This window comes from Primulina huaijiensis, chromosome 10 (assembly GCF_012295235.1).
Source record: "Primulina huaijiensis isolate GDHJ02 chromosome 10, ASM1229523v2, whole genome shotgun sequence".
In the NCBI taxonomy this organism is placed as follows: Eukaryota; Viridiplantae; Streptophyta; class Magnoliopsida; order Lamiales; family Gesneriaceae; genus Primulina; species Primulina huaijiensis.
In genome coordinates, this window is record NC_133315.1 from 181,391 (window position 1) to 209,156 (window position 27,766).

Sequence of the window (27,766 nt, forward strand, 5' to 3'; positions counted from 1 at the left end):
ATAGATTCATATTGTTGAAATTTAATATTTTAATACTGAATATTTGAATATTGAATGTTGAATATTTGAATGTTGAAAATTAGGTGTTGAATATTGAAATTTGTGTGTGATGATGATGGTAATGATGTAATTTATTTTTGGATTATTTGTAAAAATTTTCTATAAATAGATATCTCATTTGTGAAGAAAATCACAATTGAGTTGAGAGAAAAATATTATAACGTGTGTAGTGTGATAATTTTGAGAGTTTGAGATTTTTACTTTTTACCGTAAATTTTTACTTTTACGAAATTATGAAAAAGCAAACATTTATAGTTTGAGAGTTTGTGAAATTATGAAAAAGTAAAAATATTATAACGTGTGTAGTGTGATAATTTTGATAGTTTGAGAGTTTGTGAAAAAGTAAACATTTACGGTAGTGTGATAATTTTGATAGTTTGTGAAAAAGTAAACATTTACGGTAAAAAGTAAAAATCTCAAACTCTCAAAATTATCACACTACACACTTTATAATATTTTTCTCTCAACTCAATTGTGTTTTTTTCACAAATGAGAGATCTATTTATAGAAAATTTTTACAAATAATCCAAAAATAAATTACATCATTACATTCATCATCACACACAAATTTCAATATTCAACACCTAATTTTCAACATTCAAATATTCAACATTCAAATATTCAATACACACATTTTAAATATTATTTTTCAACACTCCCCCTTGTGATGATGATCATCATGATTGTCTTCATTACGTGTTTTTATACTGCCTCGTTAAAAACCTTACTAGGAAAAACCCATTGGGATAAAAACCATAGTAAGGGAAAAAGAGTGCAGTCACGTAAACTCCCCCTCATGTTGACACGAACAATTCTTCACAAATTTCGTAGATTGTGCATCCCAATATTATATATGTGCTTTCTGAATATTGTCGTAGGAAGTGCCTTTGTGAAGAGATCTGATGAGTTTTCACTTGATTGAATGTGACAAACATCAATACATTTATTTTTCTCAAGCTCTTTGGTGAATGCGAAGAACTTAGGAGGAATATGTTTAGTTCTGTCGCTTTTTATGTATCCTTCTTTCATTTGAGCAACACATGCAGCATTATCTTCATATAGTATCACAGGTTTTTCGTCGAATGATAATCCGCATGAGATTCGGATATGTTGGGTCATTGATTTTAACCACACACATTCACGGCTTGCTTCATGTAGTGCAATAATCTCGGCATGATTTGATGAAGTTGTTACGAGCGTTTGTTTTTGTGAATGCCAAGAAATTGCAGTGCCTCCACGAGTAAATACATATCCAGTTTGAGAACGTGCCTTGTGTGGATCAGATAAGTATCCAGCATCGGCATAACCAATTATACTTGGATTAGCATCTTTTGAATACAAAAGTCCCAAGTCTGTCGTTCCTCGTAGATAACGGAATATATGTTTAATTCTGTTCCAGTGTTTTTTTGTTGGATATGTGCTAAATCTTGCCAATAAATTTACGGCAAAAGATATATCAGGCCTTGTACAATTTGTAAGATACATAAGGGCACCGATAGCACTTAGATATGGTACTTCTGGACCAAGAATATCTTCATCATCTTCACATGGACGGAATGGATCCTTTTCTATGTTTAATGATCTAACAACCATTGGAGTACTTAAAGGATTTGATTTGTCCATATTAAAACGTTTAAGGATCTTTTCTGTATAATTTGTCTGGTGAACAAATATTCCACATTCTTTTTGTTCAATTTGTAAACCCAGACAATACTTGGTTTTTCCAAGATCCTTCATTTCAAATTCTTCTTTCAAGTATGACACAACTTCTTGAATTTCCTTATTTGTTCCAATGATGTTTAAATCATCAACATATACAGCAATAATTACGCATCCGGATGTTGTTTTCTTAATGAAAACACAAGGGCATATTGAATTATTTACATATCCCTTTTTCATCAAGTGATCACTTAGCCTATTATACCACATTCTGCCGGATTGCTTCAACCCATATAATGATCTTAGTAATTTCACAGAATAACATTCTCTGGGTTTTGAACTTTGTGCTTCAGGCATCTTAAATCCTTCAGGGATTTTCATATATATATTACTATCAAGTGATCCATATAAGTAGGCTGTAACAACATCCATAAGACGCATTTCTAAATTTTCAGATACTGCCAAGCTAATCAAATACCGAAACGTAATTGCATCCATCACAGGAGAATACGTTTCTTCATAATCAATTCCAGGCCTTTGAGAAAAACCTTGTGCAACAAGTCGAGCTTTATATCTTACTATTTCATTTTTCTCATTTCGCTTTCGAATAAAAACCCATTTGTATCCAACAGGTTTTACACCTTCAGGTGTAAGGACTATAGGTCCAAAAACATTACGTTTATTTAGCGAATCCAATTCAACCTGGATGGCATCTTTCCATTTTATCCAATCCTGCCGATTTTTACATTCACCAAAAGATTTTGGTTCATGATCTTCATTATCATTTATGATGTCGATTGCCACATTATAAGAAAATATATCATCAATTTCTTCTATATCTTTTCGGTTCCATATTTTTCCAGTATTAATATAATTGATAGAGATTTCATGATTCTCGTCAGTTTGTGGTTCTGACAAAACATTTTCATCATCATGTGTTTCTTCAGGAACATCATTCTCTATTTTGTGATCATTATGTGTTTCTTCAGGAACATCATTCTCTATTTTGTGATCATTGTGTTTCTCTATGAATTTTCTTTTTCGAGGATTTTTATCCTTGGAACCAACTGGCCTTCCACGCTTCAGGCGTTTAATGACATCATGACTATCTTCAATTTGTTTCTTCGGAATTTCAATTCGAGCAGGGGCATTTGCAGCATGTATATATGATTTAGTTACCCCTTTTGTGTCTGCAAATGCATCTGGTATTTGATTTGCTATTCTTTGCAAGTGCACAATTTGCTGTACATCTTTTTCACATTGTTTTGTTCTTGGATCCAGATGTAACAATGATGATACATACCATGTAATTTCTTTTTCGGTATGTTTCTGTTCTCCCCCTAACATTGGGAAGATTTCCTCATTAAAATGACAATCAGCAAAACGTGCTGTGAACACGTCGCCTGTCTGTGGTTCAAGATATCGAATGATCGATGGACTATCATAACCAATATAAATTCCAATCTTTCTTTGAGGTCCCATTTTCTTTCGTTGAGGTGGTGCAATAGGCACATACACCATACATCCAAAAATTCTCAGATGAGAAATGTCTGGTTCTTTACCAAATGCAAGCTGCAATGGGGAGTATTTATGATATGCACTTGGTCTGATGCGAATTAATGAAGCAGCATGTAAAATTGCATGTCCCCATATAGAAATAGGGAGCTTTGTTTTCATAATCATTGGTCTAGCAATCATTTGCAGACGTTTAATCAATGATTCAGCCAATCCATTTTGAGTATGTACATGAGCAACAGGATGCTCAACAATGATTCCCATAGACATACAATAATCATTGAAAGTCTGGGAAGTAAATTCACCAGCATTATCAAGTCTAATTTTCTTGATTGTATAATCGGGAAATTGATTCCTCAATTTTATTATTTGAGCAAGTAATCTTGCAAATGCAACATTTCGAGTTGACAATAAACATACATGTGACCATCTGCTGGAGGCATCAATCAATACCATAAAGTATCTGAATGGTCCACATGGTGGATGGATTGGTCCACAAATATCACCCTGAATACGTTCAAGAAACATTGGTGATTCAGTTTGGATTTTGGCTGGTGATGGTCTTATAATAAGTTTTCCAAGAGAACATGCTTTACATTGAAACTTATTATTCTGAAAGATCTTCTGGTCTTTCAATGGATGACCATGTGTATTTTCTATAATTCTTCGCATCATTGTTGAACCAGGATGTCCTAATCGATCATGCCAATTGGTTAATATTGAAGAATTATCAATTACCATGTTTGATTCAATGGGACGTATATGTGTATAATGCAATCCAGTAGGGAGCATTGGTAGTTTTTCAATCACATATTTCTTTCCTGATTTATATGTGGTAAGACACATATATTTCTCATTCCCTTCATTCATTGTTTGAGTATCATACCCATGGGAATATATATCATTAAAACTCAACAAATTTCTTTTCGATTGTGGTGAATATAAAGCATCATTGATCAAAAATTTTGTACCATTAGGTAACAAAAATTGTGCTTTACCACATCCTTTAATCAAGTCTACAGGACCTGATATTGTATTCACCGTTGTTTTTGTTGGTTTTAGTTCCAAGAAATATCTTTTATCTCGGAGGATAGTGTGCGTTGTACCACTATCGGGTATGCAAACTTCAGCTTTGCTCATAGCATTTTCCATATTTAAACTTCAAAAAATATGCAATGAAAAAAAATTAATGACAATACATATGTAAATATAACACATATCATAATTGTACAATAAAACATTATCATATAAATACATGAAAAATAAATTATTGTACATTTATATTCTACCACTATATTGTTCATTTTCAGATAAATCATTGAGAAAATCTGCAGCATTATTATTGTTCATTTCTATCCCACCAACGTATTGATCATTTCCAGAGAAATCATTCATAAAATCAGTAGCATCAAAATGAGTTGAATCACTCAAATGGTCACTTCGCTCAGTGAAGTTGGTCTCTTTTTCTTTCCCCTTTATCGATTCTTTATAGAGCTTGCAAAGGTGCTCAGGGGCTCGACAAATACGAGACCAATGTCCTGGAGTGCCGCATCTGAAACAAGAACTTTCAAATCTTTTCGAGTGATTTTCATTAACACTCATGTTCTCATGATGCCTTTTCTGTGAGTGGTTCGTGACGTCCTTTTGAGATGAGTTATAAAAATAACTATCTCTATTGTTTTCAAAACCACGGCCTCGACCACGACCACGACCAATTCCACGTCCACGTCCACGACCACGACCTGGACCTCGACCTCGACCAAAACCTTGTCTTTGAATTTGATTTTGGTTTCCCGGTTTAAATTCATTTTTACTTACAGCATTTACTTCTGGAAATGTTGATGATCCAGTGGGTCGGGACTGATGATTTCTCATTAGTAGCTCGTTGTTTTTTTCCGCCACAAGGAGACAGGCGATGAGCTCAGAATATCTCGCAAATCCACGCACTCTATATTGTTGCTGTAAAGTTATATTTGATGCGTGAAACGTGGAAAATGTTTTTTCAAGCATTTCCGATTCTGTGACCTCATGTCCACAAAATTTTAGCTGCGAGATTATTCGATACATCGCTGAATTGTAATCACTGACTTTCTTAAAATCTTGGAATCTTAACATATTCCATTCATCACGGGCGGTCGGAAGTATAACTTCCCTTATATGTTCAAATCTTTCTTTCAATCCTTTCCACAGAGCCATGGGATCTTTTTCGATGAGATATTCACATTTTAAACCTTCATCGAGATGTCGACGAAAATATATTATAGCTTTTGCTTTTTCTTGTGATGAAGATATATCATTTTCTTTAATGGTCTCGCTTAGACTCAATGACCCAAGATGCATTTCTACATCGAGAGTCCATGGCATATAATTTTTCCCCGTAATGTCGAGTGCAACAAATTCGAGCTTTGTCAAGTTTGACATGGTGGTACTAAAAAAAATTATGATGCATTTTATTAGGTAATGAATATTGCAATACATAGTAATGGATAAACAACAAATAAAAGCATTCGTAAAAATAAAGAAAACACATGAGGAGGATATTCTCCGATAAGTACAAGGTTCGTGAGTATTATAACCAAAATAATTAAAAATAACTTTGTGAAAGCCATCTTCTTTTTTCTTCAAAAATTTGATGAAGAATAATTTTAGAGAAGAAGAGAAAGTTGCAGTGATTGAATGTGTTTGTGAGATCATATTTATAGGGCAAAAACTAGCCGTTTTGTTACCGTTTATGACCGTTGGTGTACAAGAAAATAAATGTATGTATTTATATAATTTTATGGTAATAATATGGTGTATATAATATTAGTAATGTTTTAAATAATTATGTATATCATATCACAATATTATAATGAGGTGTCATAAGATATTTTGTTTAAAAACCTTATAGACTTTTATACTTGTCGTAGCCCTTACCGGGGGTGTGGATGTCATCGTAACATCCTCCCAGGATTTATAACAAGTTTTTTGAAAAATTTATTTTATTATTTATAATAACATTATATTATATAGTAAATATATAAACAATAAAATAAATATTATTACTTTTGTTACCATTTTCTTCTGTTTTGGAGCTTGGAAAAATATGGAGGACTTTTAGAGCTTCGTGCTGATAACGTGTTGTGAAAAAGTAAAAATTTACGGTAAAAAGTAAAAATCTCAAACTCTCAAAATTATCACACTACACACTTTATAATATTTTTCTCTCAACTCAATTGTGTTTTTCTTCACAAATGAGAGATCTATTTATAGAAAATTTTTACAAATAATCCAAAAATAAATTACATCATTACATTCATCATCACACACAAATTTCAATATTCAACACCTAATTTTACCAAATTTTCAACATTCAAATATTCAATACACACATTTTAAATATTATTTTTCAACATATATTTCTTTCTTTAAAACCAAGTTATGAGTGTTTCTGATTTGATCCAATTGGAAATTGACTTGAAATATATGGGAATGATATTTTTAATTTTTGAAATTATTTTATTGATCTTTTATGGTACCTATATTTTCCCACTTCTTTACCCTTTTGAGTAAGGTGGAAAGTTTCAAGTTTTGAATCAAGTCACGTATTTATGCTTAAAAGCTCGAGTGACTTGTAGAAAGGTGAAGGTTTTGTACGGAACCAAAGGACTGCTGACCATAAGAGTCTTGTCTCTACATTTCAGTTCGAAGATTTGTGGTTCTTAATATTTCTGGGAAGTTATTGAATTGATTTCCCTATGGCCATTGATTCAAGGCTGCCTTTGTTTTGGCATGCCCAGCCTCAACCTGCTTGCCATCCAACCTTAGGTCGAGAATTTGAGGCCCTTTTAGACTTTTAGTGTTTTGATTGTCAAATTTTGTACTGATAATAGAATAGAGTGTGCAAATGTCTGTGCATATTGTTGTAGAGATCAGAATTCTTTTAGCACACGTGATGTAGATCTTCAGTTGTGGCGCATACTTATTGTGTGATGGAGAGAGCATCGGAGAATTGTGTTTACTTTAGCGTCCGTAACATTTTAAAGCCGCGCTTTGTGAATAGAACCTACAATCTAAGTTTTCTAGTATAGTTGCGGAGTTACGTCACTTTGTCTAACATGGTTTTCACCCAATATATATAATAAGATTCTCTGTAGAAAATTTTTTTTTATAATGACTGGAACTCATTGTTTTTATTATGTTAGCATGACCTGGTTTATCAATCTCTGTTCAACTGAAATGTTCATGCTATAGTTCATTTCTGGGGTCATCTCAGATCCCCATGATCTCGAAGAAAGAGAAAGTTTATACTCTCATTCCAGCAACGGAGGACTTTCTTCACGCCAGAGGGAAAACTTCGTGACAGTGGCGCTAAGCTTTTGAAGAAAGTTCTGTCGGCAAAGATAATGGGGCCAATCGAAGAAGAATTATTTGACATGCAATTAATGTGTGGTGCATGAATTTGACGAAATAATTTGAAGACGGAAAAAACGTGGGTTGGCAGAAATTTCGCGTAAATTTCAGATAGAAATTTAACGCGTATTCACACGGACAAGGGGCTCTATAAATAGAGCTCACTCCTTCATTCTGAAATCATCCTTTCTTCGAGTTTTCTCTCATCTTATAACATTCTATGATATTTGTGAGGAGTTTGTTCTCCTGTATTAAGAGAGTGTGTGTTCTCTTTGGAAACACATTGACTGAGTTGTACACCACAAAATATTATAGTTGAAATTCTTTTCATCTTGCCCGTGGTTTTTACCCTAATAATTTTTAGGGGTTTTCCACGTAAATCTCGGTGTTCAGTTTATTCTTTATTTTCGGGTTTTATTATTTTGAATTTCCGTACGTGGGACCAACAAGTGGTATCAGAGCCTTGGTTTAAAATTTCTTAAAATTCTGAGTATGCTCTGTGGTTGCAGCCTAGACTGATCTTCCACATCAGAAAAGATTTTTTGAGATTTTTTATTTAAGGCGGGATTATTTTGTTCAGTCTACTAAAATTGTTCTAGACATAATGACGGGCACGTACAAGATAGCAAAGTTCAACGGAAGCAATTTTATGCTGTGGAAAATAAGGATACAAGCAGTTTTAAGAAAGGAGAATTGCTTGGCGGCTATTTGAGATTGACCGGTGGAGATTACGGATGATGGAAAGTGGAATGAGATGAATGATAATGCTGTTGCCAATCTGCACTTGGCTATAGCAGACGAAGTACTGTCAAGTATCTCTGAGATAAAAACAGCCAAAGTTATCTGGGATACTCTGACAAAGAAGTACGAGGTCAAGTCCCTACACAATATGATTTTCCTAAAGAGAAGACTTTATACTCTTCGGATGGCGGAATCTTCATCGATGACCGACCATATCAACACACTGAATACTCTATTTGCCCAACTCACTTCCATGGGGCATAAAATAGGGGAAAATGAACGTGCGGAGCTTCTACTTCAAAGTCTACCAGATTCATATGATCAACTTATCATCAACATAACCAACAATATTCTTATGGGCTTTCTAAGATTCGATGATGTCTTAACTGCGGTTCTCGGAGAAGAAAGCCGGCGCAAGAATAAGGAAGATAGGTTGGTAACATCGAAGCAGGCAGAGGCTTTACCGATGATAAGAGGAAGATTTATGGACCGTGACTCCAGTGGGAGCCAAAGACGAGGTAGATCAAAGTCGAGAAGTAAGAAGAAAAATATTTACTGCTTTAAATGTGGCGGTAAAGGGCACTTCAAGAAAGAGTGTACGAGTATTGAAAAAAGTTCTCAAGGAAATGTGGCCAGTACTTCAGGCAGTGGTGAAATATTATTCAGCGAAGCAGCAACTGTTGCAGAAGGCAGACACAAATTTTGTGACACATGGATTATGGATTCAGGAGCGACGTGGCACATGACGTCTCGGAGAGAATGGTTTGATCATTATGAACCAGTCTCAGGAGGATCTGTATTCATGGGAAATGATCATGCCTTGGAAATCGCTGGGGTCGGTACTATCAAAATTAAAATGTTTGATGGCACCATTCGCACCATACAGGAGGTACGACATGTGAAAGGACTGACGAAAAATCTTTTGTCCTTGGGGCAATTGGATGACATCGGGTGCAAAACTCGGATCGAGAACGGGATCATGAAAATTGTGAAAGGCGCGCTTGTGGTTATGAAGGCGGAAAAGGTTGCTGCAAATCTGTATGTACTTTTGGGAGAAACACACAAAGAGGCAGAACTAGCTGTTGCATCAAATGGTTCAGGAGAAGAATTAACAGTGTTATGGCATAGAAAGCTCGGGCATATGTCAGAACGGGGGTTGAAAATTCTCTCAGAACGGAAGCTGCTGCCGGGACTTACAAAAGTGTCACTACCCTTTTGTGAGCATTGTGTTACCAGTAAACAACACAGATTAAAGTTTGGCACTTCTACTGCCAGGAGCAAAAGCATATTGGAGCTGATTCATTCGGATGTTTGGCAAGCACCGGTTGTATCCCTAGGAGGAGCGAGATATTTTGTCTCGTTCATTGATGATTTCTCTAGGAGATGTTGGGTGTATCCAATCAAGAAGAAATCAGATGCTTTCCAGATCTTCAAAGATTTCAAAGCGCGGGTTGAACTTGATTCAGAAAAGAAAATCAAGTGTCTGAGGACTGACAATGGAGGAGAATATACCAGTGACGAATTTGATGCATATTGTCAACATGAGGGCATCAAAAGACAGTTTACGACGGCTTACACACCTCAACAGAATGGAGTGGCGGAGCGGATGAACAGAACCTTGTTGGACAGAACAAGAGCTATGTTGAGGACTGCAGGTCTAGAAAAGTCATTTTGGGCAGAAGCAGTCAAAACCGCTTGTTATATTATCAATCGTTCTCCTTCAGTGGCGATTGATCTGAAGACTCCGATGGAGATGTGGACCGGGAAGCCGACAGATTATTCTCATTTGCATACATTTGGAAGTCCTGTGTACGTTCTGTACAATGAGCAAGAAAGATCGAAGTTGGATTCAAAATCCAGAAAATGTATCTTCTTAGGATATGCTGATGGAGTAAAGGGGTTTCGCTTGTGGGATCCTACTGTTCACAAGCTTGTCATCAGCAGGGATGTTATCTTCGAGGAAGATAAAGTAAAGGGAGACAAAGGCACACTGAATTCAGAAACTACTATTTTTCAGGTGGAAAATAAGACAGACGAAGGTCAAGTTTCTTGTGAAGCAGTACCAGAGCACGAAGAACAAGAACATGTTGAGTCTGAAGTTTCCAATGTGAGGCAGTCAACTCGAGACAGAAGACCACCAGGTTGGCTTTCAGATTATGTCACTGAAAGCAATATTGCATATTGTCTATTATCAGAGGATGGTGAGCCATCGAGTTTCCACGAGGCTACTCAAAGCTCGGATGTATCTTTGTGGATGATAGCAATGCAAGAAGAGTTGGAGGCATTAGACAGAAATAAAACTTGGGATCTTGTTACACTACCACGAGGAAGGAAAGCCATTGGAAACAGATGGGTCTATAAGATCAAGCGTGATGGCAATAACCAAGTGGAGCGGTATCGTGCTAGATTGGTGGTAAAAGGGTATGCTCAGAAAGAAGGCATTGACTTCAATGAGATATTTTCTCCTGTGGTTCGGCTTACAACAGTCAGAGTGGTGCTGGCATTGTGTGCGGTGTTTGACCTACATCTAGAACAGCTAGATGTGAAAACGGCGTTTCTTCATGGAGATCTTGAAGAAGAAATCTATATGCTCCAGCCAGAAGGTTTTGCGGAAAAAGGCAAAGAGAACTTGGTTTGCAGGTTGAACAAATCTCTGTACGGTCTCAAACAGGCGCCGAGATGTTGGTACAAGAGATTTGATTCCTATATCATGAGCCTCGGATACAACAGACTGAGTGCAGACCCTTGTACGTATTTCAAGAGGTCTGGTGATGATTATATCATTTTGCTGTTGTATGTGGACGACATGTTGGTAGCAGGCCCCAACAAAGATCATGTCCAAGGATTGAAGGCGCAGTTGGCTAGGGAATTTGATATGAAGGACTTGGGAGCGCAAATAAGATTCTAGGGATGCAAGTTCCACGAGATAGAAGTAACATAAAGATTTGGCTTTCCCAGAAAAATTATTTGAAGAAAGTCTTGCAACGCTTCAACATGCAAGCTAGTAAGCCAATTTCGACCCCTCTTCCTGTTAACTTCAAGTTATCCTCCGAGATGTGTCCTAGCAGTGAAGCAGAGAGGATAGAGATGTCTCGAGTACCATATGCATCAGCAGTGGGAAGTTTGATGTTCGCTATGATCTGTACAAGATCGGATATTGCTCAAGCAGTGGGAGCAGTTAGTCGGTATATAGCGAATCCTGGACGAGAGCATTGGAGCACTGTTAAGAGGATCCTTAGGTATATTAAGGGTACCTCGAATGCTGCATTATGTTATGGAGGATCGGATTTTACACACAGGGGCTATGTTGATTCAGATTATGCAGGTGATCCTGATAAGAGAAAATCTATTACTGGGTATGTGTTTACACTTGCAGGGGGAGCAGTAAGCTGGGTTTCAAAACTGCAGACAGTTGTGGTGTTATCTACAACGGAGGCACAATACATGGCAGCTACTCAAGCTTGCAAGGAGGCAACATGGATTAAAAGGTTATTGGAGGAGATCGGGCACAAACAAGAGAATGTTCCTTTGTTTTGTGATAGTCAGAGTACATTGCACATCGCAAAGAATCCAGCCTTTCATTCCAGGACGAAACACATTGGAGTACAATTTCACTTTGTGCGGGAAGCAGTAGAAGAAAGAAACGTGGATATGCAGAAGATCCATACTAAGGATAACATAGCTGATTTTCTGACCAAGCCAGTTAATACTGATAAGTTTGAGTGGTGTAGATCCTCAAGTGGTCTAGCAGAAACGTAAGCAGCAGGGAATGGCAAGATTGAAAGGATGTGTGGAGATGTGTTTGATTCTCAATCAAATCTCGAAGTGGGAGAAATGTCGGCAAGATAATGGGGCCAATCAAAGAAGAATTATTTGACATGCAATTAATGTGTGGTGCATGAATTTGACGAAATAATTTGAAGACGGAAAAAACGTGGGTTGGCAGAAATTTCGCGTAAATTTCAGATAGAAATATGAATACGCGTTTTTAACGCGTATTCACACGGACAAGATGCTCTATAAATAGAGCTCACTCTTTCATTCTGAAATCATCCCTTCTTCGAGTTTTCTCTCATCTTATAACATTCTATAATATTTGTGAGGTGTTTGTTCTCCTGTATTAAGAGAGTGTGTGTTCTCTTTGGAAACACAGTGAGTGAGTTGTACACCACAAAATATTATAGTGGAAATTCTTTTCATCTTGCCCGTGGTTTTTACCCTAATAATTTTTAGGGGTTTTCCACGTAAATCTCGGTGTCCAGTTTATTCTTTATTTTCGGGTTTTATTATCTCGAATTTCCGCACGTGGGACCAACAAGTTCGCGGTGGGGTGCGTGATGCTTCATAATAACTTTTCAAGTTTCTCTGTTTGATAGTCCATGATTGTGTGAAAAGTTACACTTGGAAAACCATTTGACTTTGATTTTTGCAATTGTTTTTGTGTAGGGTATTGATTTGAGTATTGGGGCAGAGGTTTGGCCATTTCTTCTTGGAGTGTAAATTGATTTAACTTCTGGAATACACGTCTTAATATCATTTTTGCGCCAACTTTGTGATCTGAACTGTTCTAGAATTGCCCTTTAATGCTGAAATGTTTTGATTCAGACCTGAAAGAACACCCAACATCCTTTCACTTCAGATATCTTTTGTAAATGATTTTACCTTGTGTTGCAAAGGAATTGAATCGAGCTGAATACCAGCTATTTTTATACTCGAACTCGGATCCGAATTTTTCTCCCATTTCTTTCTAACCTTGTTATTAGCTCTTTTCTCCCCACTTTCATTTTACCTTTAGTATTCAAATTCTTCTTTTCTGGCAAAGAGAATTTACTTTTTTTAAAAAAAAATCATGATAATTGCCGAAATAACCATGGTGCATCTTTCTTTGGTAGCATTTGATCCATCCTGGCTGATGTTCTTATGGTGAACGATGTTCTTGTAAAGTATTAAATGAATGCCTTGTCACTTAATTTAACAATGTACTCTCATCTGATTGTTTTCGCGATATTCCCTTGCCCTGTGTTTGAGAAAGTCGAGATGGAAAATTCTTACCTGCTTTGATCCCAAGTTTTTCTTCCTTTTGGGCAGTTATGATCTAACCAGCTCCAAAGAAGAAATGGATGCTATTAGAACTCAGAAAAGGTGCAGTCAAAAACTTCAGCCCTTAACCTGTAAACTTTTTGGTTTCAAATTTATTTCATGTTGATTTTTCATTGGCATTCTGGCAATGCTCGCAGAGAAGAATATGAGAACTTACGAAGAATATGTCGCCGACTTCGTAAACATTATAACAAAGATTTTACTTTAAATGGAAATGAGGAGAATAGCAATGGAGATGGTGGAAGTCCAACTGCTGGTATGGATTCTCTCAGCTCGGAAGATGTCGTGAGTGCTAGAGAGTCCCTTTCTAGTGTGGAAAGGTTCCCATTTAATGAGGACTCAGAACTGACTGCTGGAACAAAGGTAAATGGTTTTTCTAGTTCTAAACAAACCACAGATTCAAATATGGCCACAGACTCTGAATCCTTGGATTCCAGCTCATCTGAGGACCCTGAGGTAAGTCAAGCTTTCAACTTCATCGAAATCGAAGAGGAGAATGCTACTGACATTCCCTCAAAGGAGGATTTGTCTCCCCATAACGTGGAAGTTCAGTCAAAAACCTTGCATTTCAGAAGATTTTGTCATGTGGCGGCGAATAATCCGCCTTGATGCCATTTGAGCAAATGAAGAATGGATAACTTACTCCTTAGTTCAAACTACGGTTACCGATGCCAAAGCCCTACGTTCTACTGAAATTGTGGGATTGAAGGAGTTTGGTGAGGTGGGGCCCGCTGAATAAAAAATTAAGAAACTTGCTTTCCCACATATCCACGTCGGTTTTGTTATAAAATTGAATGAAGGAATTTAGTTATAAGTAGAGCTCAATTTCTTCAATTATTGTATCTCAAAATCAAAAATTTTTTAGCTTTGATAAGAAGAGAGTGCATAGAAAAAAAGAGTGTATTTTTTTCTTTAATGCGCTAATTCTCTTGTGTGAGTTAGAGAAATTATTTTCTTGGTATACTCGGGTTGGGAGTGTGAGAAATATTGAGTGTATTGGTGTATATACTTGTTGTAATATTTCTTCCAGTTATAAAAGTTGTAGTACTCTGTGGACGTAGCCTATATTGGGTGAACAACGTAAATCTTTGTGTTCTTGTTGGTTATTTTATTCCGCAATTTTTTGGTTACTATATTATCATCGTGGTCGGCATCGCTTCGGGTGTAATTCCCCAACAACTGGTATCAGAGCCTTGTTGTGAAAATTCTTAAAAATTTTGAGTATTCTTTGTGGTTGCAGCTTTGTCTGATCTTCCACATCAGAAAAGATTTTTAGATTTTTTGTTAAGGCTAAAGAAGTGATGGCCGGAGATGTGGATCGGGACCTGGTATCAACAAGTTCGACGGTACAGATTTTACGTTCTGGTGTTTACAGATAATAGATTATTTGTATAGCAAGAAGTTGCATCAACTTCTATCTGGAAAGAAGCCGGAAAAGATAGAGGATGATGACTGGAAGCTTTTTGACCGACAAGTGTTAGGTGTAATACGATTGACCCTAACGAAGAACGTGACACATAACGTGGCGGAGGCAAAAACAAAGGAGGAGATGATGTCCATTTTGTCAGACATGTACGAAAAGCCATCAGCAAATAATAAAATACATCTCATGAAGAAGTTATTTAACTTGAAGATAAGAGAAGATGCATCGGTGGCTAAACACATCAATGAATTCAACACGATTGTTTCACGGCTGACATCGGTTGAAATTAAATTTGATGATGAGATTCGGGCACTTATTCATTTGGCGTCTTTACCAGACAATTGGGAACCGATGCGGGCAACGGTTAGAAACTCTGTTGGAAAAAAAAAAGCTACAATTCAATGATGGCAGAGATCAAATTCTTGCTGAAGAAGTTCGCAGGATGGATTCTGGTGAAGGAACATCATCAAGTTCTGCTCTAAATCTCGAGAATAGAGGAAGGGGCAAGAGTGGCGAAAAGAGTTTTAACCAATGACATGGTAGATCCAAGTCGAGAAACGGAAAAGACAAAAGCAATTTTGAAAAGAAAGTGAAGTGTTGGAGCTGTGGTGAGACTGGTCACTTGAGAAAGAATTGCAGATCAACAAAGAACGACGCTAATGTTGTTAATGAGGAGGTACATGATGCTCTATTACTATCTATGGAAAGCCCGATTGATTCTTGAGTTATGGACTCGGGAGTTTCGTTTCATACCACTGGTAATCGTGATGTATTTGATAATTACATCGCTGGCGATTACGGAAACGTTTTCCTGGCTGATGGAAAACCCTTGGAAATTGTTGGTATGGGTGATGTACGGATGAAGATGTCGAATGGATCGGTCTGGAAAATCAACAAAGTCAGGCATGTACCAAAATTGACACGCAATCTGATCTCGGTGGGACAGCTCGATGATGAAGGCCACATTGTGGCCTTCGGTGATGGTTCCTGGAAAGTGAACAAAGGAGCCATGATTGTTGCTCGAGGAAAGAAAACTGGAACACTGTATATGACTTCCAGTTGCAGAGACACATTAGCAGCTGTGGATGCTGGAGCCAATTCAAGTCTCATGTGACATCCCTTGGAGGCTCGAGATACTATATCACATTCATTGACGATTCGAGTAGAAAAGTTTGGGTTTATTTTCTGAAAAATAAATCTGATGTTTACAAGACCTTTAAAAGATGGAAAGCCATGGTGGAAAATGAGACCAACTTGAAGGTGAAGTGCTTACGGTCTGACAATGGTGGAGAATATGAAGATGATGAGTTCAAGAAATATTGTGCACAGAATAGGATCAAGATGGAGAAAACCATTCCTGGTACACCTCAACAGAATGGTGTAGCTGAAAGGATAACAGGACCTTGAATGAACGCGCAAGGAGCATGAGATTGCATTCTGGATTGCCAAAATCATTCTGGGCTGATGCTGTTAACACTGCAGCATATCTGATCAACAGAGGACCTTCGGTACCACTGGACTACAAAATACCCGAAGAGGTTTGGAGCGGCAAAGAAGTAAACATTTCTTTCTTGAAAGTGTTTGGATGTCTATCCTATGTTCATATTGATCCAACAAGCAGAACAAAACTTGATCCGAAATCAAAGAAGTGCTTCTTTATTGGTTATGGAGATAGTGAGTTTGGTTATCGTTTCTGGGATGACCAAAATCGGAAGATCATTCGGAGCAGGGATGTAATCTTTAATGAGAAACTTCTGTACAAGGACAAGTCAGATATTGGAGCTGGAGATGAATGTCCTGAAGTCAAGAAGATTGATGAAGTGCCATTGAAAAACATTCCAGTGAATGAATCGAAAACCAGTAACCAGGAAGATGAAGAAAAAACTGCACAAGATGATGACCCACAAACTCCGGTGATTGAACTCAGGAGATCTTTGAGAACCATTAGACCACCTGTGAGATACTCCCCTGCACTTCACTATATTTTGCTGACAGACAAAGGTGAACCGGAGACCTATGAAGAGGCGATGGAAAATGATGATTCAACCAAGTGGGAGATGGCCATGGAAGATGAGATGGATTCGCTGTCATCCAATCAAACGTGGGAGTTGACAGATCTTCCGCAAGGCAAAAAGGCGTTACATAACAAGTGGGTGTACCGGTTAAAAGAAGAGCATGATGGTAGCAAGCGGTACAAGGCAAGACTTGTTGTAAAAGGCTTCCAACAACGGGAAAGAATTGATTACACCGAGATTTTCTCTTCGGTGGTTAAATTAACCACTATCAGGACAGTACTTGGACTAGTGGCGAAGAAATACTTACATTTGGAGAGTTGGATGTAAAGACTGCGTTTTTTCACGGTGACCTAGATGAAGAAATTTATATGAAGCAGCCACAGGGCTTTGAAGTACGGGGAAAAGAGAGAATGGTGTGCAAGCTTCAGAAGAGCTTGTACGATCTCAAACAAGCTTCGAGACAGTGGTGCAAGAAGTTTGATGGATTCATGAGTGAAAATGGATTCATAAGGTGTCAAGCTGATCACTGTTGTTATGTGAAAAGGTTTGACGGTTCTTATATCATACTACTGCTATATGTAGATGATATGCTGATAGCTGGAGGTTGTCTGGAAAAAATTGATAAACTCAAGAAAGATTTATCAAAGGAATTTGCCATGAAGGATTTGGGTGCTGCAAAGCAAATCCTTGGAATGAGGATCTTCAGAGACCGGGTGAATGAATTCTTGAAGTTATCTCAAGAAGAGTACGTGAAAAAGGTGGTTAGTAGATTTAATATGGATGAAGCTAAATCTGTGAGTACTCCTTTGGCTAGTCATTTCAAACTAACCAAAGCACAATCACTATCGACGGAGCAGGAGCAGGCTTATATGAATAAGGTTCTTTATGCTTCTGCTGTCGGAAGCCTCATGTATGTAATGGTGTGCACAAGACCAGACATAGCACATGCAGTGGGAGTTGTGAGCAGATCTATGAGTAATCCAGGAAAGCAACACTGGGAAGCAGTTAAGTGGATTCTCAGGTATTTGAAAGGTACTGCTAGTTGTTCTTTATCCTTCAGGAGATCAAAATTTGGCTTACAGGGTTTTGTCGATGCCGATAGGGGTGGTGACCTGGATGGCAGGAAAAGTACTACTGGATATGTGTTCACATTAGGTGGTACAGTTGTAAGCTGGGTGTCTAAGCTGCAAAAGATTGTTGCGCTTTCGACTACTGAGGCTGAGTATGTTGCAGTTACAGAAGCAAGCAAGGAGATGATATGGTTGAAATCCTTTCTGGAGAAATTGGGTCGGAAGCTTGAAGATAACACATTATACTGTGACAGTCAGAGTGCTATTCATTTAGCAAAAAATCCTGTTTATCATGCTAGGACAAAGCATATACAGGTTAGGTCCCCTTTCATCATATCAGTGCTGGAAGATGGAGTCTTGATGCTGGAGAAGATTTCTGGAAGTAAAAATCCAGCCGATATGCTCACGAAGACGGTAACCATTGACAAACTGAAGTTGTGTTCAACTTCAGTTGGACTACAAGTATAAATGGAGACATAAGAGCTGCTGCAATGATGGTGTGAAGACATGATTGAAATCAAGTCTTCAAGTGGGAGAAATGTTAGGTGAGGTGGGGCCCGCTGAATAAAAAATTAAGAAACTTGCTTTCCCACATATCCCACATCGATTTTGTTATAAAATTGAATGAAGGAATTTAGTTATAAATAGAGCTCAATACCTTCAGTTATTGTATCCCAAAATCAAAAGCTTTTTAGCTTTGATAAAAAGAGAGTGCATAGAAAAAAAGAGTGTATTTTTTTCTTGTGTGCGGTAATTCTCTTGTGTGAGTTAGAGAAATTATTTTCTCGGTATACTCGGGTTGGGAGTGTGAGAAATATTGAGTGTATTGGTGTATACACTTGTTGTAATATTTCTTCCAGTTATAAAAGTTGCAGTACTCTGTGGACGTAGCCTATATTGAGTGAACCACGTAAATCTTTGTGTTCTTGTTAGTTCTTTTATTCAGCAATTTTTTGGGTACTATATTATCATCGTGGTCGGCATCGCTTCGGGTGTAATTCCCCAACAAAGGATTATGATCACCTCGATCCTCGCAGGATCTTACATTCTTCCCGTTTAGTTGCCATTCTTGAAGCTTATGCACTTTACGACCATGGAATTGGATATTGCCAAGGAATGAGCGATCTGCCCTCTCCCATAATATCTGTGATTAGGGAAGACCACATGGCTTTCTGGTGTTTTGTGGGTTTCATGAAAAGGGCCCGTCATAACTTCAGGCTTGATGAAGTGGGAATCAGAAGACAACTGAACATTGTTTCTAAAATAATCAAATACAAGGATTCACATCTTTACAGACACTTGGAAAAACTCCAGGCCGAGTATTGCTTTTTCGTGTACAGAATGGTGTTAGTACTCTTTAGAAGGGAACTGACCTTTGAGCAAACTTGTGCCTTTGGGAGGTCATATGGGCCGATCAAGCTGCGATCAGGGCTGGAATAGGCAAATCAGCTTGGAGCAGAATAAAGCAACTAACCCTCCAACCGAGGATTTACTGCTTTATGCAATAGCTGCCTCTGTTTTGCATAGGAGGAAAAAAATCATAGAAAAGTACAGCAGCATGGATTAGATTTTAAGGGAGTGCAACGCAATGGCTGGGAATCTCGATGTATGGAAGCTCCTCGATAGCGCCCATGACTTGGTAGTGACACTCCATGATAAGATTGAAACTTCGTTGTGATACACATCTTATCTTGCCTGATAAAAACAGGTAACCTACTAATGTAATGGTTTTAGCTGTAGCCAACTTGTTAAAAGTCAAAAAATGGCTTTTGTATTTGAAAGAAAACTCGAGGTTTTGTGGGGAAGTTAGGAAGCTAATGCCACGGTCCTCTAGGAGATGTTGACCTGTGTATGTGTCCGGTAAGTGCCAATCTTTTTGGCCGATCGGGACGTGTTAGATTTCATGTTCGGCTGATTGGATTGGAGCAGACATGCATGTAAAAGGAATTTTTCTTGGATTGTGTGAGATGCGTGCGTTCAAACTCAGCAACATTCGTTTTGGCTGTTAAAAGTGGATCCGAGTCTGACAATGGTTCTTTGTTACGAGTGGAGGATCAGTTTCACTTTTTTTAGTATAAGAATCTGATTGCAACCTGAATTGTAAATATATCTTTTAGAATCTAATGTATATGTAAATAATTTAAATTTTTTGGTTCATGTAAATTATTTTGTTTTTATGAAATGTTCTAGCCGTCAAAAACAAAATAATAAATTTCGGTTTGGTTCATATTATTAATAATCGTAACCAATTCATATCAAAGCAATTCGTTACCACAAGATAATGCTATCGGGATTATGCAACGGGGTCGCTGTCGTTTATGTGGGTGGGTTTCATGCGATTAATATAGGAGCTCTATGTTTGTGATCCAGGTATATTATCTTCGATGTAGGAAAAGTACTTCGAAAGCTAAAATTGAAATTATAAGTTAAACAAAAAAAGTAGAAATGCCATTGGAAAAAACTCATAAATATAATCAGATGCAAAAGAGCTTTAAAGTGGACTACGATGGACCAGAAAAGTACTTCGTTCCAAACTTGAGTACGCTCAAGCTCTGTGGAGGGTAGTTTTCTTCAATCAACACCCACAGAAGGTCCGAAAATAGAACAAGGCAACCAGTAAATTTGAATTCTATGCAATCATTTCTCTTTGGCGTAATGACGGACAGCAAAGGCCAAGCCCAGTATCAAGAGAGGCACAAGGAACTGCAAGATCTTAATCACAAACTCGGAAGTCTTGTCCGGATTGTACGGGGCTTGTGTTGGAGGGACATAAGCGTGTTTCAGGGGAATGGTTGACATGTCTACCTCCCCAATGTAATATTTGTCCATCATTTCCCTAGCGGAATCACTGTGTCCAACGTCTTCAAAGTCATTGGTTGCATCTTTCCCTGGAGATTGCCAACAAATTTTTGAATGAGTATGTGGTTTTGCATGATACCTATGATGAACAAGGAATGGTATTGTAAGTTTATGCCTTCATGGTTACATGACCTGTTGCTGATAGCAGAACTTCATCACCTCCAGGATGATCATCCATGAATGGGGTTACATCATAAACCTGATAGATAATCAAACAAGCATATTACAAGGAAGCTCTAAGAAAACCAAACAAAATGGCACAGAAAAACTATTATGCAGCTGTATTGTTTTTTTCTTAAAACAGGTGGGACATATTCCGTTTTCCATGTCCTTTGTAGTTCGAAATAACAGAAAGTAGAGCTTTTCAACCGACAAGAATTTAGGTGCATGCACAGATTACTATCCAGAGATGGAATTGTTTAACCAGTTAAAGTAAATAATCATAATTAGAACCGACCAAGTGGATATAAACAACGTAATTAAATGCTGTCCAATTGGAACAACTTATGCAAGCAAAGTAATTCACAGATAGGCCTTCAAGGAGAACTCTTGAGGTGGGATGTTAGTTTCAAATAAATGTATTTGGATGTTTTCACCAAATATTTGATATCTACACGCGGCATTCTTCTCAAGCCTCTGCAACAAGAGGGACAAGATCCTAACTCACACCCATGTTTTTCCAAGTACAAAGCAAAAACCTCGATAAGAAATTTCGAAGTAAACGATGCAACGACGACATACATAAACATCTAACTGACAAACCATGCAAATGAAAGAGAGTCAACTGAAAAGCTTGCGTTAATTTCAATACAGAAATCACAGCTACAAAAAACTACTTAACCCATAAATAGATCTCCATGATACTCACCACTAGTACAAAACATAGTGAACAAGAAATAATTCACATACATAGGCTAAGAGGATCACACCCAAAATCATCATCTAACTTCTCAGTCCAAAACCGAGAGCTCGTCAATTCAGATTACAAAAAATTTTCGTCAGTTGAGCTCAACAACAAAACATAGATCGAGACAAGATCTCAGGTCGGTTGATAAGCATCCATTACAGCGACAGGGCAATAGCACAAACAAGAAGAGATCTGACCTTCCCATTAATAATTAGCCAGCAATCCTTAATCTTGTCATGGCTCGAAACCTCCTCAAATGAGCGAACTTTCAGATCTGACCCCATTTCCCTTCCCTGCAAAAAAGAACCACTGATCAAACACATTTCGATATAAATTACCCAAATCTACAAAGTTCGATTGAAAAAAAAAAAAAAAAAAAAAAAAATNTGCTTACCACAGAATCTGAATTTTCTCAACTTTGTTTCGACGGAATCGAAGTTTTTCTTTTTGTATATCCAGATCCAAAATCATCATATTTTTGAAATTACTGTTTTAGTGTTCAAATTGATGAAAATTACAGAGTAGACCCATTTCCTTATGCTTGGACCCCAGAAAACTTGAAGTACGCTTACTTTCCAGAAAGTTCAGTGTGACTTTTTTATTTGTCTACCCGGAGTTGACTTACATTATCATTTTATTAATTATTAATATTAAAGAAAATTGAAGATAAAATCTCCATATCAAAATACATATTGTTTTTCACTCTTTATATAGTACCATAAAAATTTTTATTAAACTTCTTAGCCATGTCAAAAATATCCTTATTTGTTTTATTGAGCCGAAAATGTTATCAGAGTAAAATGATTTCAAATATACAATATCATTATTATTGTGTAATAAAATGTTTGAATAGAAGATTTTCTAAAAAAATTATGGATCCTAACTTATATTCGAAATCAAATATTTATAGAAACTATTCCAATACTTTGGAATATTTACAAGATGAGCTAACCAAGGTTAGACATCTTATGATTGAAAATAATAGGATCATAGAAATAGTATCGGATTTCTTTAAACTCTCCAGAAATCTTAGAGAGATCCAAAATACGGTACAAAACTATGACAATCAACTATAGTATGTACCACATAAAATTGAGGAAATCCTTGAAAAACAAGAATAAATTCTTGAAACATTAAATGATATTCAAACAAGAATCCAAACTCTAGAACAACAACCAAGTTCTAGTATAAGGACATCGGAAGGAAGATTATCATCATCTTTTGGTACTGAACCCTTATTACACCAAAGAGAGAATACCAAGATAACTCCAAAATCTTTAACCGACGAAAAAATGATCGATCTTATTAAAACTGTCTCGAAAAATAAATTAAGCTGGTGACAGCATAGAAAGGATTGGTATAGAAGATTTTCAAGAAATCGTAGAGTCTTTTGCGAATCTCAAAGTCGTAGATCTGAAGATGAGTACAATAAGTTGCGAACCTCTCTTAATAACTTGGTCATCTTCCCATAAACCATCAAAGAAAAATAAGGGATCTCATAATATAAATATGAGAGAACCCCAAACAAATATTCAAGTAGGTGGAGAAGCACACCCAGCGGGAACAAGATCAAGGAGAAATCAAATTCTCATACAACAGACACCCTGTTAGAAATCTGTTTTAGAAACAATACATTATTATGGGGTCATGCTTAACTTTGATGTACTGGATTTCGAAAATAGAGAAGATCTAATAGATGACTGGATATCAGCTATGAAAATCGCAGCAGCCACACTTGATATCAACAAAGAATGATTCATTTAACTTTTAGAATTGAGTCTGATGGGATTAGTTAAAATCGCTTGGGACATGACTTTGGTAGAAGCCAAAGAGTCAATCATAGCCTAAGAATCTCTTAGTGAGGTAGCTGGGAGTACGACTACCCTATTTAAAACAGCAATTTATAGGGGTAAACTATTTAATAGTCAAGACACATAGAAGAAAAATAAATATACTCAAACTCTGTATAGTCTTGAAATACATCACATCTGTTTGCTAGATGAATATATTATGTAATTCACTAAATATATATGCAATTCAAGGGTCTAAGAAAATATAACAATACAACTTTTCTTTGTTAAAATGTCAAGTCCTTCGAGATAAATTTTAATTAGGGAATACGCCCTTGGTAATCCAGATACTTTGGTACTAATGATCTCTTTTCTCAAAGGAAAATTGACATAATGATGTCATATGAAGCATTACAAAATAATTACAAACGATAAAGGGATATTAATAAACGTACTCATTTATGTTGTAAATAAAATGATCTTCCAATAATCATTGGAAGTAAACCACAAAGCCAGAAAAGAAAGGGCTTTAGAACTCATCTTTATGCTATGAGGGGAAGAAGTAGAAGTAGTTCTTGAAAATCAAGAATAGTGTGGTCTAGAAAAAAAGCCAGATCTTACAAATCTAGGCAAAGAAATGGCCATCAAGAAATAAGATGTCCCAAGCATAGAACTCGTCTCGAAGCAAGAGGCGTACACCAACAAAGAAAACTTTCAGAAGAGCTCAAACCCGAGCTAATGAAAGTTTTAAAAATTGTAATTGTTAGACATGTAGAGCAAGAGGTCATGTTTCGACCAACTATCCAGAAAAATACAGAAAAGGGATAAAATTATTTGAACCAACTCCTGATATTGAATAATCAGTTTATTACCAAGACATAGTACAAGTATACCAGTTTGAAGATATTACTTCACACGAGAGTATATATGAAGAAGAAGAAGAAGAAATCTTGAGTCGATGGAACAAAATCAAAATCTGACACGAAACACATGAAGGCTTGGTTGGTTTCTTTAGCTAGACAACAATATCTCATAACATGGTCCAAAAGATCACGGAGGAAAATCTTATCCTACAGAGATGTTAATGATTCTCTGCATGACAAGTAGAAAATTTCTTATGAAACCTTGGCCGAAAAAACAGAAAACGTCATCTAATTTATAAAGTTTCTCGAAGAAAAATAACAATCCCAATGGAACTTACGGAAATCTGGATGGAGATGCAATTAATTCTTTCTGGAGAAATTAAGGAAGAATTGCAAAAAAAATAAAGATATAATTAGCATGAACATGTCCTGGATTCATATCGGAACAATCTAGATTATGATAAAAACTAATTTAAAAGAAGGAATAGATTCATCTATTGACATTGTTGTATGTGATAAACTAATGAGTAATTTTAAAGATTTAATGCTGGGAACAATCTCAAGGACTTTATGTGCAGGAAAAATTGTTAGGAGTAATTTACCCAAGATTGCCGACAACCTGAAAAATTCGGGATTTCAGCCGAGCTTTTAGAAAAAAAGAGGTTGATAAAATAGGGTAATAGAACATATTCTATCACCTATCAAATTTCATATGCTCTATCTAATATATATCACTCATAATTGTTTATTAGAAACGATTTTATAAAAATACCAGAAATCTTTGGAAAAGTTGCTAAGACAATTTATCCAAAGAGAATCTAGTTTTGTTTAATACAAAAAATGTATATTCAGATTCAAGACAAAACGATTCTACAAAAGAATCAAAGTCTTAAACTGGAATAAAAAAACTATCTTTTCACGAAGATAAAATAATAAGACACAGATGGGAAAAACACAGGTCCAGTAAACACAACGAGTATTAATAAGCTTTTCGATAATAGAAAAACTTATATGTCCAAAATGGTGGAAAGAAGTCAAAATAATATTTGATTGTACAAGACAAAGAAATCAGTTTCCATGTGATACAATATACTATCTAGAACAATTTATGATAGAAATTTACCAATGAATGATCAATATTGATGAATTGAAAGTTCATACGAAAGGAATCCCGGGAAATGAAACATATCAATTGGTTCTTGTGCTAGAATTTATTGAGGAACACAAAACTTGGAAAAATCTAGATAATAGAATGAAATTCGTGGCAGATAATAAAATGTGAAAAATCCAATGACCAAGAGCCAGTTCTCGATATACATCCCAGTAGGGATGTTACATGAACAATTTAAAGTAGAACATATTGTTGTTTATATTGATTCAAGAACCGGAATTTATACAGCAAAAAGATGAGTGTTTCCAAAATAATTGAAAGAAGAATTACCTCAGATTACTAGAAGAGATTTATTCAAGTGAATCTTAATTTTACGTAAAGAGATTAAGATGACGTAAATTTTAATTGGAGGTACTGGACAAACATCTTGGTACAAGATGAAAATATCATTGATTATTTTCATGATACATGAGCAGACATTCTGCTAGGAAATAATTTCTTGCAAATGTTTATATCATATACACAAGAAAATGAGAGTAGAAGATTAGTATTCGCAAAACAATCTGGTCACAAAGTCATAATCCAGATATTAAGAGAAACATTTTACAGAAAATTTTCAATCCAATTTTGCAGCAAGCGTGATGATGAAGAAAAACTAATCAATTCAAAAATAAAATATTATAGACGTTTCGAGAAACAATGTTTCGATTAAGTACAAATCAAAACCTCCAACTATAATAAGTAAAATTCCTCAAAATAGATTTACGCCAGAAAGATGTAGAGTTCGAAAGAAAAGTATTCCTAGAAGATGCTAAGAAATGATAAAAGAAAATTAGAATGAAGATCTCTTGACATGATGAGACAAAAACCAACTCCAAGCCAGCCTTACAATTAAGAAAGACATAGAATATGAGTTCGTCATATTTGAATCTATCCCATGAACATAAATGATTAAAAGGATATGCAGATTATTATCAAAGAATATTTAGATCTTGGTTTAATTAAAACATAAATATCACCATATAACAATCCATGATTTCTGGTAACAAAAAAGAACAAACCAGATTAGTAATTAATTATCAAGAAATTAATAAAATTATGGATTTTGATGGGTATTTTATATCTAATAGAGAACATTTAATCAATTGTATACGTAACGCCAAAATATTCTCTAAATTCGATTATAAGTCTGGGTTTTATCAAATTCGGATGAAGGAAAAAACCAAAAAATTCACAGCTTCTTCTACACCGAAAATCATTATATTTGGAAAGTATTATCTATGAATTTGACTAATGCACGTCAGATATTTCAAAGAAAAATGAATAATATATTTTAAAATTATTTTAATTTTATGTTCGTTTATATTGATAATGTTTTAATAGCATCGAAAAATATGAACGAACATATTAAATATTTAGAGATTTTATCTAAGGTTTGTAAAAGAAAAAATATCAGTCCTATCTCAAAAGAAGATAATTATTGCTACAAAAAATATTGAATTCCTTAGAATAGAAATAAATTAGTCAGAAATAGTTATGCAAGAATATATAGTGGAAAATGCGCAAAAATTTCCAGATGAACTAAAAAAGAAAAAACAACTTCAAAGTGGATCGTTAGCTTTGCTGGAATGATCATTAAGAACCTAGCAAAACACATAAAAATATTTAGTTCATTATTGAAAAAAGATGCAATGTTTATATGGACAGAAGAGCACACAAATGGACTTAGCTGACTAAAAAAGATTTGTAAAAATCTTCCAAAAACGGTTATTTATCAAGATGAAGATGATCTGACATTATATACAGATGACAGTGATCATTGAGGGGCATCAGTTCTTAGAAAGTTCACACTAGATGGAGAACAACCATGTAGATATTGTCGTTGGCTATTCTCAGATGTAGAAGCCATACGATATCATATCAACGAAAATTAATTTTATGCAGTAAAAAGACTTTTAGAAAATTACCATTATTTTTATTTGTAAAGAAATTTACCTTAGAAATTGATAATACACAGGATGGATAAAACAAAATTCCTATCACAAGGAGTTAAAAGCATGATATGAATTTGAGGCTCTTGCTTAGGTTTATACTACATCACACAGCTTCTCGGAAATCTCAGCACTATCATAATAAATACAAGAAGTTGTTCATAAAACATGGACAAATAATGATTATTTGTCAAAAGGAGATATTCTGGAGCTTTATTTTTTTAGCGCAATACCAAAACCAGCCGTAAAAGGATCACATGAAGCCTTTCA

The 27,766-nt window shown here is 36.0% G+C and overlaps 1 protein-coding gene and 1 pseudogene across 1 annotated transcript; one reads left to right on the top strand and one right to left on the bottom strand.

Annotated features, from left to right (window-relative positions):
* Window positions 1-7,502: 7,502 nt before the first annotated feature.
* On the top strand, window positions 7,503-20,096 carry LOC140986542 (rab GTPase-activating protein 22-like; annotated as a pseudogene).
* A 305-nt stretch (window positions 20,097-20,401) lies between these two features.
* Window positions 20,402-22,292, bottom strand: LOC140986718 (cytochrome b5). The gene is made up of 4 exons (XM_073455044.1): window positions 22,136-22,292; window positions 21,939-22,034; window positions 20,967-21,033; window positions 20,402-20,863 (listed from the first exon to the last, which is right to left on the bottom strand). Exons 2-4 carry the CDS (start codon window positions 22,023-22,025, stop codon window positions 20,613-20,615), a joined length of 405 nt encoding a protein of 134 aa, XP_073311145.1. The 5' UTR covers window positions 22,026-22,034; window positions 22,136-22,292; the 3' UTR covers window positions 20,402-20,612.
* Between the last annotated feature and the right edge of the window lie 5,474 nt (window positions 22,293-27,766).